Below are 25708 nucleotides of genomic sequence, written 5' to 3' on the forward strand. Positions count from 1 at the left end.
AGGCATTCATAACCCCATTGTGCTCTGATATATGCTTTTTGACTGTTTTCGAAATGTGTATCTTGTAAACAAAAAATGGAACAGTCCAATTTTCTAAGATAATTAAAAACATCTCTGCGTATATCCAGGTCACCAAGTCCCTGACAGTTCATTAATGAATGTATTTAGTTCAGAATTATTTTGCTTCCCCTAATCCACGTCAAGCCTTAATTAAACAGACAACAGACTGTAAATACAAGATGCATGGTGATCTTTTCACACCAATTACGAACTAGTAATTAATAAGCTCTAGTGTACCTCAATTAATGTTTTGTCTAGTTATTAAATTGGTCCTGGTCTCATACATTACACCAGCTTTTACCACAGATAAAAATAATTATTGGTCTATTGGTTATAAGCTTCTGGATGTCACGGAAACAATCATTACTGATCATGATTCGGGAAAATCATGGAAATTAAAGTCAAATACAGTGAACATTTTGTTCAGATTTACATTTCATATAATGCAGATGTTTTGACATAGTAACTATTTACAATATCACATATGCTTCAATTCTTATCATAAAATATTTACTGAACAAAATTCCACAATTGTCTTAGCCATATTCATTGTCTTTTCACAAACAAATGTATTTACACATTCATAAAGTAATGCTGTAATTTTGAATATATTTTATAATATTTAATACATGTAGTTTATAATAGATAACCCAGTTTACAGTTCTTTCCCCGATGAATTTGATCAACATTCCGTGTCGTGGTGGTTGTGGATGTCCATGTAGCGTCTAAGTTGTGATTCTAAAAACAAACCAACATAATAAAATGCATGTAATAAAGCACCAAAATAAAACCCAACCAACAACTTAACAACTAACGAAATATGCCAAATCGTTATAAACCCAAGATGTATGGTGATCCTTTCATTTAGAAATGTCAATACAAAACCTAACCGAAAGACATTAAGAACAATAACAAGGTGTGTGTGTGTGTGTGTGTGTGTGTGTGTGTGTGTGTGTGTGTGTAAGAGTGTGATTGAAAATAGGAAAATAATAACACTATGGTTCAAAATTTTGCTATGAATGAGCGAGTTCACAGATAACAGATGAACTAGAATACTGATGTAGGTTTTGTTATAGATGAACTGGGAAAATGATGAAATGTTTTGTTATAGATGAACTAGGAAAATGATGAAATGTTTTGTAACAGATGAACTAGGAAAATGATTAAATGTTTTGTTATAGATGAACTAGGAAAATGATGAAATGTTTTGTTATAGATGAACTAGAAAAATGATGGAGGTTTTGTAACAGATGAACGAGGACAATGATGCAGGTTGTGTTATAGAAGAACTAGGATAATGATAAACGTTTTGTAACGAATTAACTGAGACAATGATGCAGATTGTGTTAGAGATGAAATAGGACACTGATAAAAGTTTTGTTATATATGTTCCAGGACATTGGTACATTTGGTTATAGATGAGTTAGAACAATTCTGTTTTGTATTGTGTATATTATGGATGAATAATCACATGCCATGACGGTACGTTTGGTACAAATTAATCAGGAAAGTATTAACCAGGACATGAAGTATTTTTGTTATGAATTAACTAATACAGTGATGAAGAGGCGCAGCTATAAATAAACTAGGACAATGAAGGATTATTTCCATAATGGCTAAATTACAACACTTCATGATAAGGAGTTTTCTTGTGTATATAAAGATAAAATATCTCACTTGAATGTTGCTGCTGCAGTTCATATTCGTTTCTACATACATACATGCTTATTTGATCAAGACTACACACTAGATAAGACATATTATACATATATAACACAAACGTAACTTTTATTTTATCAAAATATATATATATATATAATTATATATATATATATATATATATATATAATGAACCAAATATATTCTAAATCTGAACGTCAACATCATTATCCATGATCAAAACCGTATCTCTGAATAATACAGAAAATAAGCATTTGTCAAAATTGTGGTTGATTCCATGAATCTCTATCTATAGGAAGACAGCCACTCCTGGTGAGATCCTTTACTGGACAATACATCCTTCCTGCACCGCTCACTGCCAAGATTAGTTTAGTAAATCAAAACTATTATCCTCTTCAATTATTTAGACCCAAAGTTTTTTGCAAATGTTACGTTTATTTCCTATTCGATATTTGTTTTCTTTGCATTTACATGAAAACAAACCCAAACCCCGACAGGTTTTATATACAAATCATCATATACAATGCACGAAGTTGACTTAATTCGACTTTTTAAAAATCTCTGTGTCGTTTGAATGCACGTTATTTCACCTATAAATAACTAAGGTCATTTGCATATCAAAACATTGGGATCTGAGGCTACGTGAAGGCCATTATAGCTTGTTTCACTAAATCAAGGTTATTATTGTTTTGCAGTGTGTAACAGCATTGTCTAATCTTTCCGTTAAACATAGATGTAAACAAACAGAATATGTAACCCTTTCTTGTAGGTGCATTATATTTAATAAATTTAGCTAATGTATTATGTATGTTTATTTTATTATATCAATTATATATTAGCATACCATACCTAACCTAACACAACTGAGGTGTAGCACAGTAATAAACACAAATCACCTCACACACCGCAGGAATGTGCTTTCCAAATTTATAAATAAATTTAATGCAGGGCCGGACCCAGAAGACCGGGGGGGGGGGGGGGGGGGATAAAATGTCAAAGGCCATCAACATCAAATAATAATAAAAATGTTATTTAATTTGCCTCTAAATTGGGAACTCATACGTATATATATATATATATATATATATATATATATATATATATATATATATATATATATATATATATATATATATAGTATTAGGGTGGTGCTAGGGGCTGGGGTTTGGGGGTGGAGTGTTACATTTGTAATGCGAAAAACCAAAGGCTATTGTTCGGACTCGTATGGGTTCAACCACTTTTTCATCCCGCAGACACAGCCCTGAATGTTCAAAATACGACAGCATTGCTTGGTCAATAACATCATTATTTCGATCTATGACTGCACGTGATATTGTAGCAATGTGTAAACCACGTAAAATACAAGTTAGGTAGGGTATATAAATTCATTAAAAATGTATTACTCAACATTCTTGTTATTGTTATTTAAGGAAAAATATGGATAAATTGAAAAACACTTCAGTTGATGTAAAATCGTGTATTAAGAACGTTTTCGATTATTTTGAAGATGAATATCAGCGCGGTAGACCTAGATTTGCTTCTTATCGAATTGTCGATCGAGTTTCCTCTGCACTAAAAGTTTCGGTTTCAACAGTAAAAAGAACTGTGAAAAATCTAAGCTCTACGAATCCAAGCACAGAAATCACTGTTAAAAAACGCGGCCGAAAACTCATCGATTTATTTGATAAAGATGTTATTAGACGACGAGTATACAGATTTTATAGAGAGGGCGAATTACCTACATTACATAAGATTAACGTGGCTTTAAGGGAGGAATGTGGAATCAACATATCCATATCAACTTTACGAAGAACACTCCATGACCTCGATTTTAAATACCAACATATGTCTACAACCGGAAAAGTGATTTTTGAGGACGCCAATATATCAGACAGGAGACTGTCCTATCTCCATGAAATATCCTGTTTACGAGAACAGGGGTATTTAATAGTGTATCAAGATGAGACCTGGGTGAATGTCAACCACACAACATCCCACCACTGGACAGATATCCACCCGGGCACAAGTACCGCCAATCACCTGCCGAAATCAGACGCTGCTGATCGAGTTCCTAAACTCTGTTCGGTGACTGGGAAGGGAAAAAGACTTATTATTTGTCATGCTGGCTGTGATAAATATGGATTGATAGATGGCTCTGAATTGATCTTTGAGGCTAAAAAAAACAGACGGAGACTATCATGGTGAGATGAATCATGACAATTTCATCAAATGGTTTGAAGAACAACTTATGCCTTCTCTACCAGAACCTTCTGTTATCGTCATGGATAACGCAAGCTACCACAACAAATTAACTGAGATTACACGATGTCCTGCACTAAACGCTAAAAAGGAAGAAATTCAGTCGTGGCTACAAAACAAAAATATACCTTTTGAGAGTAACATGACAAAGCCAGTTCTTTATGAACTTGTGAAAAGTAACAAATGTGCAAAGCAATTTGTTACTGATGATATTGCTGAACGCCGTGGGCACTTGTGTCTAAGACTGCCGCCAAGACATTCTGAACTCAATCCGATAGAACTGATCTGGAGTCAAGTCAAAGGGCACATAGCTCGTCATAATGATGGTAAAATGACCACGGTGCGGAGAGAACTTGCACGTGCATTGAACTCTGTCACACCTACACACTTCTCTGACGCAATTAAACATGTAATAAAGATCGAAGAAGATTTTAGAAAACAAAATAGTTTTATAAGAAATAAAATACCCCCTGTGATAGTCCCCCTTAACGAAGATAGTGATGAAGAAATGAGTTCGTCGACTGATTAAGTTATTTCTCCATACCCATCAGGAGTATTACTTTAATGTATGCAGAACTCTTTAACACCAAAAACAATTTATTTCCATATCATTCACTATCAAACAACCTAACAACCTATAAACTAATCAACTCGAAATGCATATAGACTACACATACATACGAGAGAAATGTTTATTTGACGACACACTCAACGCATTTGATATACGTTTATGTGGCGTCAGACAAAACGGTTAAGGAGCATTATGACAGTGAGAAAGAAACTCGCTACCGCCACATGGGCCACTGTTTCCGATAAGCAATTTTGATAAGTAATAAGGGACGTTTTATATGCACTGTCACGGGGATTCTATAATACCCGTAACTGGATGAAACACGATTATCCAAATATCTCTCCTAACTGTATATCTATTAGATCTCTCTGTATCGAGCAGTTATACCCGCTGTGGCTCGTCTAGGTATGATCAGAGATAAGATCTTATATAAAGTATATATTATTATAGCACGTTTAGTTCACTAGAAAACACAACAAAAACACAATACACTTTGGAATCTGTATTAACCTACGCTGACACATGTACTGCCGCAGTAGCTAATTAATAACAATAGTAACAACCCAGAACTGATCACTTAATTAGTTAATCTCTAGGTGTCTAGTTTACACAATATGCTAATCACTTCACCGTGACACAACACCCACACGTGTGATAATTGAGAAACGCTTCCAGGGGAACTTAATTAATAAAGGAATTACAGCTCTATTTCTAACTGGTTAATTTTTAATTAACCCTTAACTACTCATTCAGTAACCTTGTAACACAGAATTAATACTGGTACCTATCACAATAATGACAATAACCTACGGTTTACCTAGGTCCTCTAGGATGACTGGTTAAGCTTTTTATAATTATTTAGGACAGTGAGCCTACAGATTACTGCGTCAGATGACCGGCAGCACCGTCTAAATAATATTGGTATAATACAGTATTAAAATATTTAAAGTCACATCAATCACATCAAGGTTATACACAGAGCAGAAAATATATATTTACCAAAGTCCCGTCTGAACTAATATAGATCGTTCAGTGGACGGACAGCGATCCCCTGGAGCCTTCCTATCGTTCTCCTCGATATCTCTAAAATCCTAGCTATTTATTCAAAACTCTCAGAGACAGCGAATATCGCCAGGCGGTACCTCACGTATCATGTGGATTTTCCACAACCACCATGCCGGCATATTTTTCTCTGATCGTCAGACTGGCTGTCACCATACCGCGAGCAATCCCCTGGCCATAAACAGCACTACCGGAGATATTACGTAACTACTAGCCACATGGCCTCCACATCTGCGCTGGGTGTGTATTAGACGACCGTATGTACCGTCACATGCACCATCCCATAGACAGGATAGCACATACCACAGCCTTTATACATCAGTTGTGGTGCACAGGCTGGAACTAGACACAACCCAATGGGTCCACCATGTGGGATCGATCAGTCGACCTACCATGAGCGAACGCTTTGCCTTTGAGCTACGTCCCGCTCCATATACAAAAGAAGCCTTAAGTGGGGTTGGGGTTGTGCAGAGGGTCACACCTCCACCAATCGCATGCATACCATATTCTTCTCTCTCTCTCCCTATAACCATATAACCATAGATTAAAATATGTTGAGTGCGTCGTTACATAAATGACGTCTCTCTCGCTCTCTCTCTCTCTCTCTCTCTCTCTCTCTCTCTCTCTCTCTCTCTCTCTCTCTCTCTCTCTCTCTCTCTCTGTCTGTCTGTCTCTCCCTTTAATATTTAATATAATTAAAATATTTGATACATATTTTTTTTTCAAACTGAGGTTTAGTCACTTGAACTCCCCACCTGAATCCGCGCCTGCTTCATGTTTACAGATATTTTTTTAAATATAGGTCATACTACGATTTGTGCGGATAGGACGATAGAACCGAACATTGGTTTGAAACGCACTATAGAATGATGCTTTTGATATGCAAATGACCATAGTTATTTATAGGCGAAATAACGTGCATTCAAACGACACAGATTTTTAAAAAGTGGAATTAAGTTAAATTCGTGCATTTTATATGATGATTTGTATATAAAACCTGTCGGGGTTTGGGTTTGTTTTCATGTAAATGCAAAGAAAACAAATATCGAATAAGAAATAAACGTAACATTTGCAAAAAACTTTGGGTCTAAATAATTGAACAGGATAATAGTACATAACTTATTCACTTTAATATTAGATTCGGCTTTAATATCTACACATACATGCATTTAGGTAGAGATTTGCGTCTGGAAAAGGATTGACTATCAGAGAAAATAAGTAAGGGGGGATTTTAATTAATAGTGTGAGCCATTTAATACATGTTGGAAATATTTGTAAACATTTGATAAATATTTTGAACCGTAATATATATTATAGATATATATTACCAATGTTATTTTTGTATAATACAGCCACATTTAATAAAAGTTTGGTACATATTATTTAATATGTAAGTTTATATTTAACGTAAATGTGTAGAAAAGGAGTTCAAACTAGATAAATACTTTTTTATGTATGGCTCCCCATAAGGGATGGGAGTCTACTGCTACATTCTGTATGTGGAAATATATATGTATTCTAAATACAAGGACCAGATCCATATGTACACGTAGTAGTTTTAATCACCTATTACTCACGTTTCAGGAAATGCTAATATATACTTTTATAGTGTTAAAAAATTATTAAGTTTTGGTTTTTAAAACTGCTCCTTCCTATAGGCACCCATCAGTTTTACAGTTTATATATTCCTGACACCATTACATAGCCAAGCTCAAGATATAACTTTGAATGTCTGTTAGTCAACAATTAATCTGACTTGTCAGCATATTTCAGGATATGAAACAAAAATGCACATAAGTGGTACCTGTAATACCACATTAATTAGGTTGATGGATTAATATTTAACATTTTTAGAGGATTGATGGCTGGAAATATAAAAGGAATAAGGAATAGAGTTCCTTTAACATGGAAATTTAACAAAAGAGTTAATGTTTTGTGTTCAACATAGTCTACACTTTATTTATAGATTACTTTGTGTGGAATGTGAGGTGATTGTGGTGTGGGATGGAGTGTGTGTGTGTGTGTGTGTGTGTGTGTGTGTGTATGTGTGTGTATATATGTGTATGTGTGTGTATGTGTGCCTGTTTATGTTTGTGTATGTGTGTGTTTGTGTATCTGTGTGTATGTATATGTATGTATGTAAATGTGCGTGTGTGTGATTGTGTGTGCATGTGTGAACATGTGTGTGTGTGTGTGTGTGTCTCTCTCTCTCTCTCTCTCTGTGTGTGTGTGTGTGTGTGTGTGTGTGTGTGTGTGTGTGTGTGTGTGTGTGTGCATGCGTGCAACAATTCTAACTGGAAATAACCTGAAAAGCATGTTATACTTACGGATATTTCAGTTTGGGTTTTTGGATTTTTACAGTCTGATGATTTATTTTTGCTAAGTTCCTCCACATATTTCTTCAGATATTCTGTTGTGTCCTGTGAGACATAAAATACAAATAAATTATTAAGGTTAGATTTCCTCCTGTAGCACAGTTTATTTGAGGAATATTGCATGCGAAATGATACAGTTAGCAAACAATTTAATATATTGTACAGACACATTCATAGAATACATGTAATCGAAACCCTAACTAGACAATATGCGTGTGTGCGCGCGCGCGCGTGTGTGTGTGTGTGTGTGTGTGTGTGTAAACAGAAAAAACCCACCTACACTCTTAGAGAACTTTGTTAGCACACTTAAACAATTTCAGAGAACGACGAGTGGGCAGACGACCACATCTACATGTAGCTAGTTAGCCATGTATAAATATATATTGCTAATCAAGATCAACCTCCGTACGCAACGGTCACTTGTACCTGCCTTTTATTCATCCACTGCAATCAACGCTAACACATCTCATATGACTTGGTATTGCTTTAAAAGTTAATTAATTATGTTGCTTCAAAGTTTTAGCATTATTTTGCAGTGTTTTACATCAACTAATGAGACTGTTCAAATGATAACTTACATCTCGCATTCTCTTTTGTAGTGAGGCAGGTACATCTGATATTATATAGGTCAAGATGAATTTGAATACCATCAATATAAGCTGAAACAAATACAATTCATTACACGTGCTATGATTCATATATTACTCGAAATGACTAATCTAATAATTTGTGTCTGTTCGTATTTTGAAAGCTACCCCACAAAAGTTAAGAATTATGTTATGGAAAATGGGGCATGCACTGTCTAAAAAGTGTCAAAAGATGGATTATGCAGAGGGAAGGGTTCTTATAGAAAGAGCTTTGATCCTTTATAATTACAGTACCTCTTTAAAAAAAATTATCATTTTAAATTGCACAGGTTTCACTTAAAACTACTATTTTCAACATATAATTTGTCCAAATGAGGTATCATCAACTGGCCCATAAAATCAGTGAGGATGGTGCTGTCTTTCAGACGATAAACAATTTTGTTTCGCAACATGAAATCTATAAAGTGAAGTGATCACAGCAGGTGAATTTTCTGTAGCTGATATGCTTACCGCAAAAATAACGACAGTATATACTTTCTTCTGCATTGAGAAGTTTTCACTCCAAGACGACGTGAAGGCAATGATGAAGGCATGTGATAGAATTCCAACAATGTTAACAAACGTCATAATCGTGGACCACATTCCTGCAATTAAAATACACCCTCACTACCTAGTATGTCAAAGCTAATAGGTCTTATGTTTTGTGATCAAATGTACATGTAAACAATAAAGCAATATTTAAAATATGTTACCAATAATCCTTTCGAAATGTACATATTCAACATGAGATGTGGAAAGGGCACAGTGTTACATCACGTAGGGCATCACGGCATATTTGTGGCCGCCGACAAGCAGTTTTTCGGAGCACCACGGCAAGTAAGAAGCCAACCACAACATTGCAGTCGGTACAGTTTTATAACGTTTTGTCTGTTATTGTTGATACTATGGCATCGATATAATATAAAATAATCGAGAAGTATAATTATTTTAGATTTGTTTATCAGGAACATAATCTTTAGACGCTACACTATTGTACTCTGTACTTGTTTAAAAAATGTTTTTATATATATATATATATATATATATACAATAACTAGATTTTGGTATGTCCATCCAATGTAACATTCTGTAAAAATAATAAAAAACCAGTAAATAATTTATGGCTGTTCCAGTAATGATCACATTGGGAACAGGAGACAACTTATTTTTGCACACTTACCACCAACAAAATTAAATTTTGCATCGAGAAACTGTTTAACGGTAGGCCGGCCCACCATTTATAACATAATATTAATGCTGCCTTCTAACTCCCAATTCACAAGAGTCGGAAGATGGCAGTTGAAAGGTACATTAATATATAGCATCCACTCATCCAACCACCCCACCCCGTTGATTTGATCATCCGATGTTTATGCCCTTGTGATCACTTCTAGGACAGCCCATGATACCAATGTCTTCAGCAATGAAGGCAACTGGTCTCCTGTACCACCACAGCATTCGTTTGGCATCAACGCGGATATCCACCCAAATGACGACGAGAGCCACAGGAGGTGCCAACGAAAATGATACGCCGAATAGCTGAAAGAGCACGTCGATTCATTTACTATTTGTGTGTTAAATGGCACCCAAGCACTGCTCTAATCAGTGGCTATTAGGTATGTCAGTATTGTAAGTATTGGGATATGTGATGCACAGATTGATAGGTGCATGTGGATTCAGAAATGAGAATATTTCTCAGGAGAGTTACAACTAAAATTGCATTAGGTGAGTGCAGAATAAATATTCCAATGATCGAAAATTGGTTGGTTTGCCAATGTGATGACCGATTATAAAAATCTTTAACTGATTGTGTTGGAAAATGTTAACTGTAATTGTTCCCCTAATGTAGATGATGGAATTAATATGTTGGGGCTGGTGTTTGTTTTCAAGTGTACAAAAAGAAACAATATATTAAATGTAAAATAAGCATTATGTAGGGTCTATCTCAGTAAAAACGACAATAGGTTCTAAGTGCTAATAATTAAAATCCTTCTGATATTCTTACAATTCAAACTGATTGTGTAATCGAAAGATGATCGGTTGGTGCAAAACGATTATAATCGGTGATCGATGCAGTGTAAGAGAAATGACCCCCAGACCTTAAGAGCGGTGATGGGATATTTGTATAAGTTCACTGCAAAATGGGTGAAATACAATATGAAAAGAAATACGAAAATAAAGAAGAAAACCTACTCACCATAAGAAATCCATACATGATGACTTTCTCTGTGTACTCAGTAAGAGTGAAGTCGCCCAGGTCGGGTTTTAGTCTTTCGTTCGTCAAGAACTCAAGGAAGTGTGAACTGATGGCATCATTCGTTGATGACTGGTTCACTTGATTCTTTCGACACCACAGTGAACACTTGACACGTAAGAAGGAGGGACGACGTTGCCAGCGTTGTTTAAGAAACCTTTTGAAAGACAAATAGATTTTACAATATATACTGCATATTAAACGAATAGTAATAATAATTTACAAAATGACTTTGTTTACATATACAAGTTGATGATGTATGGCCATTGGCGTTGCGAGAGTGGGTAGGCACGGGGTCCATGCCTCCCAGAGCATTAATATTTTTGTATGTAACAGTCAACCTCGACATACATACAATATATCGATATTCATACATTAATACATACTAGCCAGTGCCAGGTCTGCCCACTGTTTTATACACGTAAGCGCGATCGACCGCGTAGATTGTAGGCCCCATGTATGAGTTAAAGAGCATCCTTGTATTATGGATGCCCCAATAGCTCAGAGCGCATCGTGGTTAGTCCGCAATTTGCGGGAAATTCAGTGCCAGCAACGGCATGGGACAATTTGTGAGGTCAGAAAGGATTTAATTATCTCCTGTGTCATAGCGTTAATATTTAAGTATGTAACAGTCAACCTCGACATACATACAATATATAGATATTCATTCATCAATACATCAATACATACATACATAGTGTTCGCTGCAATGATACCCCAATCACTCCACCCCCACCCCCACCCATCCCAATATAAAATCCAGTGCATATGTCTCATAGATTTACAAGAGGGGCCAAAATATATGGATATGCAGGCAAATATTTCAATATTTTCAGAACATTGAATAAAACATAACCAATTAAATATTGCTGCCCCACCTAGTAACCCCCACCTCTATGCACCACTACAAATTCTATATTCGTTTCAAACCTTTATTGCCACAGAATTATATAGTAATATAGTATATGTTTACAACCGGCAATCATTTAAAAAAATACAATATGATTCAATATGTTTTATTTAATATCACCGATACATATGTGGCACATTTATGTACTCTGTGAGTGATGGATCGCATCCTTTACCATGTATGCTCGGTGTGCATATTATCGTCAGCGTACGTCTTCTATGGATGTCCCTGTGCAAATGTTACAGACATTTTTAAAACCTGAACAGTTTACAGTATTAAGTGAATAACGACCGATACAAGAGTAATGTTGTAATTCATTACAAGTTAATTAACTTTATCACTAAAAATAAATTCTATTCATTCTTGCATGACTTAAATTCCATGGTGCCAAAATCGAAGGTTGACAACGAGAACTGGTCATGTCCACTCTGCGAAAATGAGACTTTTAAAAAACAATTGTTTTGTGTCCTTTACCTTTTCTTTCTTTTTCTTTCGGGGGGGGGGGGGGGGGGGGGGGGGGAGCTGGGATTTATGTTTAGTTTTGGGTTTTCTTTTTTTTTTCTTTGTTTTATTCCTTTGCTTGTTGCGTTTGTGTTTCGTTTATTTTTTACAGGGAATGGGGAGGTTTGGTTTTTGTTTGTTTGTTTGTTTTAGTATTCGTTGTTTGTTTGTTTTATTGGGGTATTTTTACATTATTTTACTGGGGTGAGGATTTTTTGTGGGGGTTAGTTTTTACACGCAATAGAAGCGATGCAAAACTGAATAATTTGAATAATTAAAAAATCTTTTTTGGATTATTCAGAATTTTTTAAACATTAAAATGTTTAATTTAGAAAATCATGACTTTGGGCATATCTAGTTTAGGTTATCAGTCCTCGATACGTATCTATAAATAACTAAACGAAATAACAAACTTACGGCCAAATGATGTCTTTGACGAACTTGGGGAATGGCTTGGCGATCATCAACACGAGAACTTGGATGGAGAGCTGTGACATGCACGTCCCCGAGCAGCTGTCGTAGTACGAGTTTCCAAACAGCCACGAATAATCAACTCGCTGTCAAATTGAAATCAGTGTAATTATTGCAATATAGTACTATAGTTAAGGACAACACTAGAGCACATTGATTTATTAATCATCGGTTATTGGATGTCAAACATTTGGTAACTTTTGACATATAGTCTTAGAGAGGAAATCCGCTACATTTTTCCATTAGTAGTAAGGATCTTTTATATGCACTATTTCAGACAGGATAGCACATACCACGGCCTTTGATATACCAGTCGTGGTGCACTGGCTGGAACGAGACAAACCGTCTCTCTCTCTCTCTCTCTCTCTCTCTCCTCTCTCTCTCTCTCTCTCTCTCTCTCTCTCTCTCTCTCTCCATATTCTGGATTAATCTACTGTGTTTTAATTTTAAATTGCAAATACATGCATGCATGTTTTCACCAATACTGTATATATTATGGAGAGGGTCTAGCAAGTTGTTGAAAAACATGTGTCCAATCCATATGATTTTTAAATGAAATAAAATATGTTTGAAGTATTCAGATATTAAAAATATGAAACTGGTATTACGCTATAGAATTTTGGTATTTTAAAATCATGATTAAATCTAGGTCAGTTTAGACAGTATTGGCAAAGCGAAGTAATATAATCTACGAAAAGTTTAACGTTTAGACATTTCAAAAAGAAAACATAGTTTGAAGCATATTGCATATATTAAGCAGGAAATCATATATTTGTGTACTACGATTTCTTCTTTTCAACCAATATCCCGCAAAATATTTTCATTACGCTCCTCGGACAAAATCGGAGATGAGTTTCACTATTAATGTATATATGTTCAAATTAAAGATAAAAGATCAATGTATTTAAAGACATTTTATATTGTTCGGCTTATTGTTATTAAATTCCAACAGTTAACTGCAAAGATGCTGGCACTGTGAAAGTTGTGCCTATTTATTAATATTATATACAAAATGTGTTCCTCCTGAAAACGTATGGTATTTATTATGTACTTTATTGTGTGTTTTATTAAGTATTGTTATATATTTCATGTCTTGTCACCTTGATTGCTCACGATTTGTAAACTTGTGTACTCATTTTGTGTCACGAAGTGGTGACCTTGAGCCTAATAACGATCTATTCTGTTCTGTTCTGTTCTTTTCATTTCTGATACATGCAGAAATCTTGGTCACGGTGTGTTTCTCGTGCATTGGTGAAAGCTATCGAAATGCGCATCGACTAGGATTCGTCAAACATTAATTCATACTGGTACTGGTCACAGTTTTTACTCTTAACTGTTGTGTAAATTTTTAAGTTTAAAACCACGCTACAACTTCGACATATTACAAGGCAAAAAGGCACTGCAAAGTCATTTCATTTCAACTTATTTTCTTGCTTATATCCAATTAAGGTTCAGGCACGCTGTACTGGGCACACAACTCAGCTATCTGGGCTGTCTGTCCAAGACAGTGGGTTAGTTATTAGTTGGTTAGTAGTTGGTGAGAGAGAAGAGGATGTAGTGTCCTTACAACTACCTACTGAGCCCTTACAAACTGGCTCTGGGTTGGAGCCGGTACCGGGCTGCGAACCCTGTACCCAGGAGTACTGTAAAGTCATGGATAACGGCTATTAAGGAGCACTGTAAAGTTTACCTCTCTGACAAACGCTATATAGAAGCAAGATGCGTAACTGTTGACAAACTGAAAGGCGAACAGTTTGATGATCAAAGCGTCATGGTAGAGCGTTTCAGTCTGGTGGTTCTCTGAAAGTAAACAACATAGTTCATTTCATTCTATGGCTAGCTCCAGGGGCGGATCCACGATTTTGTAAAGAAGGCTCACAGAATATTTGTTTTAAAAAAGGACATGTTTGAGTTTGCAGCATGCCGAAGGCAAATTAGCGGCACTCCCAAAGATAGCCCGAGTACTCTGACCGGAAGAGAGCAAGGCGGAAATGTGGACGGTTGTAACGCTCTCAATACAGAAAAACCACTTGTATATCAAAATTGCGCAATGTGTGCTTACCAAACGATAGTCAAAGATTTCAGCCCTAATACAACAATATTCCTATGTTTGATGTTAAATACCTTTAGATAGTTAATGTTCGAGATCGTTGATAACAAATATTTGACATAGTAATCATTAATACACACACTACAAAGAAAAAACCCGTCAGCAGCTACTTATAAAGCGGAACATTATTGAAAAGGGTTGCTGTTGGCTTTCTTCCTGGAGAGTGTGTATGTGATTTTATGCAATCATGTGATACAAATGTCCCGAAACTTCTATTTTTAATGAATATATTTTCTTTTTTCAGGATGTTTCCAGGGTTGAATGAAATACATTTATAGAAGAAAAATACCGTATTTAAACTATAGAATGACAACCCAATATTGTAGATGTCCTTTTCAAAAAGTTATAAAAGTTTGTTTTGTTTTACTACACCACTAGAGCACACTGATTTATGAATCATCGACTACTAGATGTCAAACATTTGGTAATTTTGACATAAGTTTTGGAGAGAAAACCCGCTACATTTTTCCATTAGTAGCAAGGGATCTTTTAATATATATATATATATATATATATATATATATATATATATATATGCCCCATCCGACAGACAGGGTATTAAATATCACGGCATTTGATATACCAGTCGTGGTGTACTGACTGAGAAGAAAAATAGCCCAATGGCATCACCGATGGGGATCGAACCCAAACCGATCGCGCATCAAGCCAGCACTTTTCCACTCGGTTACGTCCCGCCCCAAATGTTACAAACACTCCACAACTGATAATTTAACATGTACAGTGCACCTAATTTTATGAACATACCCCAATCAGTCAACTTTACAGCCATACAGTCATACAGCTGAAAAATAGAACAAACAAAGAAAAGTAACATTTGTTAAACTGGCGTTTTATGAAGAATTTGTGGCACAAATTTATTACTTATTTTGTTATTTTTACTTTTTGTATAACAAGAACAAATACCTCTCATTATAATGAATTATGACATATATCTACTTAAAGTCACAGACCCTAGTTTTTCAAACTACCGCGTACTGTTTACTATTAGAGCCATTTTATGATAACTAAATTCACATATTACTTACATCTTATTGTTTAAAATATCCATTTCTATTCTCTTAGTAGGTATTTATTCCCATTTCATGATTACAGACTGTTGTTTCAATCTATTTATCCGGATGTTCTACAGGTTTCTAAATTAAACTTAGTGTTCATTTTCATGGGCTGTAAATCGGGTCTGCAAATAAATGAACATTATAAGTGAGTAAAACCGTGATATGTTAAAACTGATTCTATGTTCAGCCTTGGTGATATCCAACCTTCTGGAGAAATAAAATGGAGACAGCGTTTATCACAGAGGACACGACTGTGGTCAGAAAGATGCATCGTGGAAGCTCCATGCCCGGACACACTTTAACATACAGGGTAATACGGTAGACTATTACACCAACAACACTGATCAACACCAGGCAGATCTGAAAACACAAATCATATGTGTGTGTGTGTGTAGACAAAACTAGATATATGTGTATTTCCTGCAGGAAACCTCGATGCAGCGTAACACTGCTAGATAATGACGGGGATTTCTCAATTTACACAACTAGGTCAGCTGTGTTACTACGCGGAGCGATGAACCACCAATTATTACACATAGGAATATAGTTCAATTTAAACAATAAACAAAATAGGAAAGAATGACTGAAAAGTTACCTATAATTTTTATGATATTGTTTGAAATGCCTTTTAAAGACAATGTAATAGCTCAAATTCAGGAACAATGTAATATTTACTTTGCTCGTAATACGTCACAAAACCTTCAGCGCGCCAGTTTAATCAATGAAGAAAAATGTCAAGAATTGTTCATTCAATGTCTGTGTCGTCATCGGCCTGTTTTCTTTTATTGGTGTTCATGGAATTACTCGTTGCTGAAAAGTTGACGTTTATATTAAATTTGCCTCCATAAATCATCGCTCCACTGAATAATCCGGTTGTCAGTTCAAGTTTTCTACCTGGGGAGACTGTGCATGCGACGTCATTGTTGCTAAAGTCAACAACAGTTACTTTTCGCACCCTTGTTTTGGCTTCGTACACAATAAATATAGCATTATATCTTACCGTAATTTCACTAGAAATCCATATTTCGTAAAAGGTACAATTTTTTAATCACAAGAGTTTGTTCAAACACATTCAGGTGCATTAGTAATATTAAAAACAAAATCAATAGCAATTTTGCATTGGAATTTTTTCAATAATCTTTAAAAGGAAACGTCAGATGAAAGAAATAAAAAGTACCTTTTATCAAATATATCATATCACAAAATTACCGTTGGATATGTTTTATTTATTGTGTACCAAGCCAAAACAGGGATCTAAAAAGTGACTGTTGTCATTATATAATGTGTTGTCCTTTGTTTAAAGATGAAAGAACAAGACTTCTGCCAAAGTGTTGCCAGTCTAGACCAAATGTTTATAAATTTAGAATGCTATTTGACAGTAAAAAAAACTGGTGTTCTCAGAAATTTAGCAGTTTTCTGTAAACAAATTATGCATATTCTTAAGTCCCAGGGCTGAAATCTGTTTTTACAATTTCATTTTATTTGTATATGCAATGTATGTCTTCAAATGCAAGTATGAATCCATAGATATACACTTGTTTTATCTGATGTACATTATTATGACGAATGTGCCATCTTGTCATTGATTTATTTATTTATTTAATTATATTTTTACAATGTACCTCATATGCCGTTGAATTACGGCCAGAGTGTAAATAAAGTTCAGTTCAGTCAATATTAATCGTGTATTAAAAGCTCGTTGGTGAGTAATGTTCCCGTCTCTAGTTTTGGTATCGCGCTCATTAAATTATAAATATTCGTCACCGTTTTCGTCTGTTTTTAGTTCAAATGTTCCACAAAATAGCATTTTAAACATGCATAACAGTTAACTGCTTTAACAAACAATTCAAATCAGGCACCAACTTTGTTTACATATCGCCAAGGACATTCCCGGTAATATGTGCTATAAATAGTAGCGTTGAATACGGCATAGTTCCGACAGTTGAGTTGAATACGGAAACGTGTATTTCATAAATTTTTGTATTCAGGACTGTATTTATATAGTAAGATTTAATGGGTATGTAATATATATATATATATATATATATATATATATATATATATATATATATATATATATATATATATATGTTACAGTCAATCTGTGAAGCCAGTCATTATGCGTAATGACTAAACAAATCAGTCATTTCGAGAAGTGCCTGTGACCACCAGGCAATACGCAAAATGACTGAAAATTCCAGGCATTTCACGAAATGACTGAAAATCATGGCCAGCCATTACGCAAAATGACTAAAGTGCTATCTATAATACCACACCACTCAAGTCCTAATGTAACGCTTTATTTAATCTCAAATCAAATCACTTCAGAAGTTGTACATGAAGATGAAGTTGAATGTTACCAAGTAGTCCGTGTCAAATCATTAAACTAACATATTGGTATAGAAAGGTCACTTTGATAGCAGATAGTATCCATGTCTGCTCTTTGGTCCACTATCAGCTGCTGCTGTTTTAAGATCTTCTAGCATTGTGAAATATGCATCTTTTGGAATTAACACTTTTCTACAAACTTCATACTTTTTGTAAGGCTCAGTTTTAAATTTATCTTCATTGGACTCTGCCATCATGTACTGGTTGCAACAGAAGAACTTTTGAGTAAACCCCAGAAACATGTTTAGTTTTATAAATTTGTACTAAAGAATTAGAAGAAGCCACTGAAAGTAGCCATGTCTTGATCCATTTGTTTATAGAAACACAAAGCAAGGCTAGGTTTGAGAATAAACCAGCGAACCATTACAAATAATCAGGGATGAAAAGAAGCTCCTAGATAACAAGACATCAATAATATAGCAGATGCTGTGTTGTTTGTTTAAGAATAAACCAGAGAAACATTAATTACCAGAACCTTTTGTTAGTAATATTCAAGTGGTATTAAGCATATTTTCTACGATTCTTTAATCTGAAACTATAGCGAAAGTTGAGTAATAATTCATATTAAGTAGTATTTTAAATTGTGTAATCAATATACTTATCCTTGTTTGTTCTTAAAATGTGATTTTATCAATATTTAAAGCCGCACACCCTAGTTCCATCCAGCGAAAATAAATTATAATTTGGTTAATCTACAAACCTGTAACACACTTAGATCACGTTTTTATCAAATTGAGTGAAAAAGCAGGTTTTATATCGATAAATACCATGGGAATCCCCATGTCCCAATTGCTTGAAATAATTTTGAAAGTTTGTATTCTGATGTCACCGGTAGATGTCGCTCGAAGCACAACAATGCCTACGTCACGACAAATTTCACAGACTTGGGGTGCGTTCTTTTCACCTCTCCTGGACATGTTCCAACTGTTCTGTCTTGGTTGTATCCCCTCTCCAGAGGACTTAGCAAAATTATTGGTTTTAAGGGTTTGTAACGTTTTGTATTGAGATACTTACTTATATATATATATATATATATATATATATATATATATATATATATATATATATATATATCCAGGTCCTAATCTGGAATATATGTGTGTGTGTGCGCGCGCGTTCCTGCGTGCATGCGTGCGTGCGTGCGTCCGTGTGTTTTCATATTCACACAGAACTGGCTGCTATTTTGCTATTTTAATAATGATTACTGGTTGTTTACATCGAGTGGCAGTACGTTACAATGTTTAGTTATTTATTACACTGACATGTAAAAATAGTGAAATATAGCACTTGCATATGTGCGAATGTACCTTTAATTGTATTTGTGATAAGACTAGCTGAAAACGTACCATGAAAATCACAAAAGAAGCTGATACACAAATTTTGCGACATTTCTCGGTTGGGTAATACCATATCTGTCCATTGTCTATAGGATCCTAAAATAATAATCAGCATATTTATTAGTTATACACATACGGGTGCATGCATACACACAACATTCACATACTTGCATAAAAGACGTAAATGTATATCCATACATACTCTGATAGAATAATTAATTCTTAAATAGTTCAACAATATTTCGTCAACATAGATAAACAAGACTGAAAAGCTATAAATGTTCATCGATAACTACAGGTAATGCATTATGACTGTTCGAAAATGTTACAATTACATAATATTATGTAAATATACTCAAATGTTTGTTTTAAGGTAAGACAATTTATCTCATGCAAAACATACGTCTGTAACATAATACTGAGGTCTGTCTGGTTCTGTTTCCTCAAATTTGTCAACATTCCACTCATAGGCAAGTGTACCTTCCTTCCGCTTCCACAACTTCAAAACAATAGTACCTAAAATGATAAAACATTTGTGTACACATATATTATAGAGGGTAATACACGATTTACCAATTATTATAAAACTTTCACTTAATACGAACTTTAGCGTTTGACAAATGAAATTAATTGACGAGGACATGCATGTGATAATAAATGGTACCGAGTGTGTTATTCTATCTAATACCTCAGCCATTCGTTTTTTCTAAAAGCACTTTATTTGTTTATATCCATAATCATATTAACTAAGTAAAACCTAAAATCGATCGCAAGTTAAAAGTATATAACCAAAATTATATGCATGTCTATCTCTCTGTATTACATGCATATAACAAAGTACATGTATGTGATCACATACTTTCAGTATTTATAACTTTACAAATTAAATCGATGTCACTATAGTTTGTTTTTATCAAAGCATATCCAAAATGGCGACATTCAAGTTTGACGTCATGTCCATTCAAAATGACACCGCGTCGCGTATTCTTACGTCATCTGAATATCGAATAATGGCTGACTGGAATTAAAGTTGCGTATACAGTTTACAAAAACATTAAGCTTGATATTATAGCATCTAAGGATTTAAACCTGTAGTTTATAAAAAAAATAGACAAAGAAAAAAAAACTCTCTCACCCCATGCACATATGACAAGAGCAAAGTATATGGGCGGCATCAGTATCAAACGATAGATTAACATGACCCATAGCCTCCTTCACTCTGCAAACATATATTGGAATACCTACAGTCAAAACTATTCATTATTTCAAGGTTTCATCTGAATTAACAATATTTCCAGATGATAAAATTAAGTGATAGTAAATTGTGACCAAAGTCCAAACCACAATTTAAAATAGGAAGAAAAAGAAAACAAACAAACAAAACTATATCAAAATAAAATAATAAAGAACGTTTTTACTTAACATTATATTATCACATTATCCGTGAAATAAAAAGCGGACAATCCGAAACAGACCATATTAAGTCGATTGCAAATGCCAAAGCTTGATTGAATTATTACATAGGACAGTTACGACGATATGGAATATTATTGTCTGTTTAACAACAATATGTTTTCGACGGTAATAATTTAATAAGATGAACATTTGTCAGCTATATAAAAGACATGCATGTTGCTGTATTTAGTAACAGGACATCATAATTAATGCTAACATAGTTTTCAGGTTTTCATTCTAGGGTTTCTCATGAATCTTACATACTATTTAAATACAAATCATTAAAAAGAAATTGATTGGTATAATTTTGATGAGCACTTTAGTATGGTATTCTGTTTATTCTACATATCTGCTTTGTATACAGAAATATTTCTATATAGTGCGTGTATTAAACAGGAAATTAACCAAGGTAATTCTCCACACTATTGGTTAATCCAATTTTATTGTATATTTAAGCAAATCGTCATCCGTGAATGAAGGAGTGATTAAATGATAGTAAATTAGTTTGATTATAAAAACATGACAAGGAGTCCAATGGTTTCCAGCTAGTGAGACAGACATTGAATACTTTTTTCTTTTTTGCCTACATATAGCAATAATGGAAAATATGCAAACTAAAACCAATATAAAATGGCAATTATTTTTATATGGATGAAAGTACGTAAACAATTAGCATAATAATAAAAAAAAAAACCTGTACCTCATAGCTCAAATTATAATTTTATGCCCTTTTATATTCGTTACTCTTTGTGATGTATCACATCAAACAAAGCATTCATTTAAACGAAACGGGGTCTTAAATAACTGATTAACATCACACAGCATAACCCTACAATAATAATATTATCAACTACAACACTTTCATTTTAAGTGCTTAAAAAACCCTGGGGAAATTGTCATTGAAAATATCTTGTTCGATGATTACGAATGTATCTGATCTTGTTTGAAATATAAAAAAAACACAATTATAAATGTAATTTAAAATTTTGTACAATTTACCCCCCCCCTCCCCCCCCCCCCAAAAAAAAACCCCCACACACAAAAACACAAAAAAAAAAAAAAAAAAAAAAAAAAAAAAACACACAACATTTTGAAGTAAAATTGCGGTAAGATATGTGATATTTATTCCATACAAAGACAAAGATTGGAATTCAGCGAACTTTCAATGCTGACAAAAATAAGAACATTTCACAAACGACTTCAAGCATTTTCTAATTCAGTCAAGTTGAACCAAATAATAATGTGCACAGCTTACTGTTCATGTTATATTTGGGGAGGATATATATATATACTCTTCAAAAAAAGAAACGCAAAAGGGTACAAATGGGTTATAACTCCGATTTTATGTTTCCTACCGGTTCATGCTTTGTGAATATAAGGTCATTGCATGTCCCAAACACATTCCCACGGTTACATTCGATAAAACGCAGCTACCGTACAATAAAGTTCCAAAATGTGAATATTCGCAAAAACGCAGCCACGTGCAAACCATGTCACCACTGCACGTGCGTTGTCTGCACGTGCAACATGAACACCGACAGTATAAAAGTGCAGGGTGTTCGCTTGCCTGGCCTCTGTATCTGGCCACTCACGATTTGAACAAAGATGAAGCAGGACGTGTGCGCTTGCTCTCTCGAGCTACCCCCCCCCCCCCCCACCTGGGGGGACTCATTGCTTCTTACGGAGTGTTACTGGAGTACCGCGTCACGTACACCGGGCCACGGGCAACCGTGACCTTGGTGTACGGTGACCCGGTTAAGAAGCCAGCGAGGAAGAGAAGAAGGAGGAAGACCGACGCGCCAGGGATGGACCGGGGGGGTGCAAAACCGGCAGCTCAACTGCCGGCGGCGGCCCTTTACGATGATCATCCCCGGCACCGATCTACACCGGCGAAACTAGAGGATCCAGCTCAGCCGGAACCAACAGTGGAACCACCAGGGGAAGACCTTAACCAGGCGGTTATGGAGTCGCCCCCACAAACTCCTCTGAACTCAGCCTCCGGGACTCCTACGATGCCACCTCCACTTAGGAAGAGTGCCGCAGTCGAGTCCCAGGCCCGATCGGTAGCCGTTGCGAAGCGGAAAGCGATTGCGTCACCAGGAGACCAACCAGTCAAGCCAGGACCCCCGACGCAACCGCCGAAACCTGTTGTTGAAGCTGAGGAGCAGTGGTCACTCAAGGCCGGCAAATTACCAACGCGCTACTCCCAGCTAGTGAAAACTAACATCGAGGACGTCCGGAGGTTATTCACCCAACCAAAGCTTACCTCCTTCATGCCGCTACCGTCAAGCCCTTCAGAGGGAGATTTCTCCGTCCACAGCGTCACGATGCGGGATGGCCATGGAGTCTGTCTTACCGTACGCCGGAGTGGGAGCTACAATCAAGCACTGCTACTCCCAGAAATGGATAACCCGACCCTCCATCGAGTCATCAAAATCGTAGCCGGGAAAGAGTACCAAACATTAGCCAAGTTGATTGCAGAATCCACTTACCGGCCGGGCATCCCGCATCTTGACGCCTCTAACTTCATCGGCTCACCGTGACGTCCTCCCCTTTGCCAACCTCCTTCACCTCCGTGAGTACCAACCTCTTTTTTTGGGCTAGTTAGACTTTAAACATTTTGGAAGCAGTTCAAAATTCTTATGTTTATTTTTTTTTTTATAAGCAGTCTAACGCATTTTACTTTGGCGCCCGTTCAATTGCTCAAAATCACCTTAAAACTTTTTGGCCGAGCAGTCCTAACTATTTTGGGTTAAATTTTATAGTCCGGACATGTTTTTGGATGCAGTTACTCTTTGTAGACTTAGGTAAAAAACAGGCTTCACCGAGGAATCGAAATTCAGCCAATCAGAGCACGGCTCCCACTCGGTGTACTTCAAGTTTACGAAGTGTCTGCTATTTGGTCCGCGCTCGCGTTGACCTTACTAAATGGCTTTTTTCCAAATTCCGCCCACTTCAAACTTACCCCCCCCCCCCCCCCCCCCCCCCCCCCCCCCCCCCCCCCTCCTGCTCCGGAGTTAGTCACTGGCGAAGTCAGAGGCTAAATCCGTAGTGGGCGTGCCTGAACCTTTTTGGATAGGGGCACGTTAATACAGTTTCCCATCCCATCTGTATCTGGCCGACAGTTGACAATGCAGGACATGCCACGTCTCAGTGAACCGCAGAGAAACAATGCCATCGGCCGACTAGACGCAGGCGAATCCAGAACGGCCGTTGCCAGGGCATTCCATGTGTCCCCAAGCACCATCTCCAGACTGTGGGACCGTTACCAGCAACATGGATCAACACGTGACCTCCCTAGATCCGGTCGACCACGGGTCACTACCCCCGGGCAGGACCGCTACATCCGGGTACGCCACCTTCGGGAACGATTGACTACTGCCACCTCCACAGCCGCAGCAATACCAGGTTTGCGCAGCATATCCGACCAGACCGTACGGAACCGCCTACGTGAGGTAGGAATTCGTGCCAGACGTCCAGTTCGAGGTGTCATCTTAACACCACAACACCGTCGACTCCGACTGCAGTGGTGCCAGATTCATCGACAATGGCCTCAACTGCGATGGAGACAGGTGTGGTTCAGTGACGAGTCCCGATTTCTGCTCCGACGTCATGATGGAAGATGTCGCGTGTATAGGCGTCGTGGTGAACGTTATGCGGCAAACTGCGTGCAGGAAGTGGACAGATTCGGCGGGGGTAGTGTCATGGTGTGGGCAGCCATCTCACACACTGGCAGAACTGACCGGGCCACGTGCAGGGCAACCTGAATGCACAGGGCTACATTGACCAGATCCTCCGGCCACACATCGTTCCAGTTATGGCCAACGCCAACGCAGTGTTCCAACATGACAACGCCAGGCCTCACACAGCACGTCTCACAACGGCTTTCCTACAGAACAACAACATTAATGTCCTTCCTTGGCCATCGATATCACCGGATTTGAACCTAATTGAGCATTTATGGGACGAGTTGGACCGACGCCTCCGACAGCGACAACCACAGCCCCAGACCCTGCCCGAGCTGGCAGCAGCCTTGCAGGCCGAGTGGGCCACCATCCCCCGGGACGTCATCCGTACTCTGGTTGCTTCAATGGGCAGGCGGTGCCAGGCAGTTGTCAACACACGCGGAGGCCACACCCGGTATTGACTCCAGATGACCTTGACCTTGGTGGTGTGTCCTATCACTTACTCACAATAGACTAGAGTGAATTGTGAACAATCCTGCAACATTTGGTAATTATCGGACTCACCATTCAATAATTAAATCAATTCTCCAAATGTTACGACAATGTGGTTTTGCGTTTCTTCTTTTGAAGAGTATATATATATATATATACACACTTTCACAAGTCGAACAAAATACTCGCGGTTAGTTCTTATAATTAAAGTTAATTGTACAATTTAACAAAAACAAATGCATACGCCATACGTGTGTAATATGGTCATATATCTAGTCTAAAATAATAGAAGAGAGGTGGCAGAAGAAAAGAATCAGGGAAATTAAAGGGACATTCCTGAGTTTGCTGCAAGTTTTAAGATGTTATCGACTAACAGAGACTTTTTATCGATTGTA

At 36.6% G+C, this 25708-nt stretch overlaps 1 protein-coding gene across 1 annotated transcript in view; it reads right to left on the bottom strand.

The window, feature by feature from the left end:
- LOC121374828 (anoctamin-6-like) overlaps positions 1-25708 on the bottom strand; it is a 62761-nt gene that overhangs the window by 23840 nt on the left and 13213 nt on the right. Inside the window, 6 exon segments of the mRNA XM_041501939.1 lie at positions 14460-14569; positions 15645-15681; positions 16160-16315; positions 19690-19776; positions 20084-20196; positions 23056-23292. Coding sequence (XP_041357873.1) covers positions 14460-14569; positions 15645-15681; positions 16160-16315; positions 19690-19776; positions 20084-20196; positions 23056-23292 — 740 coding nt within the window.

The sequence above is a fragment of the Gigantopelta aegis genome, chromosome 6 (genome assembly GCF_016097555.1).
Source record: "Gigantopelta aegis isolate Gae_Host chromosome 6, Gae_host_genome, whole genome shotgun sequence".
Taxonomy (NCBI): domain Eukaryota; kingdom Metazoa; phylum Mollusca; class Gastropoda; order Neomphalida; family Peltospiridae; genus Gigantopelta; species Gigantopelta aegis.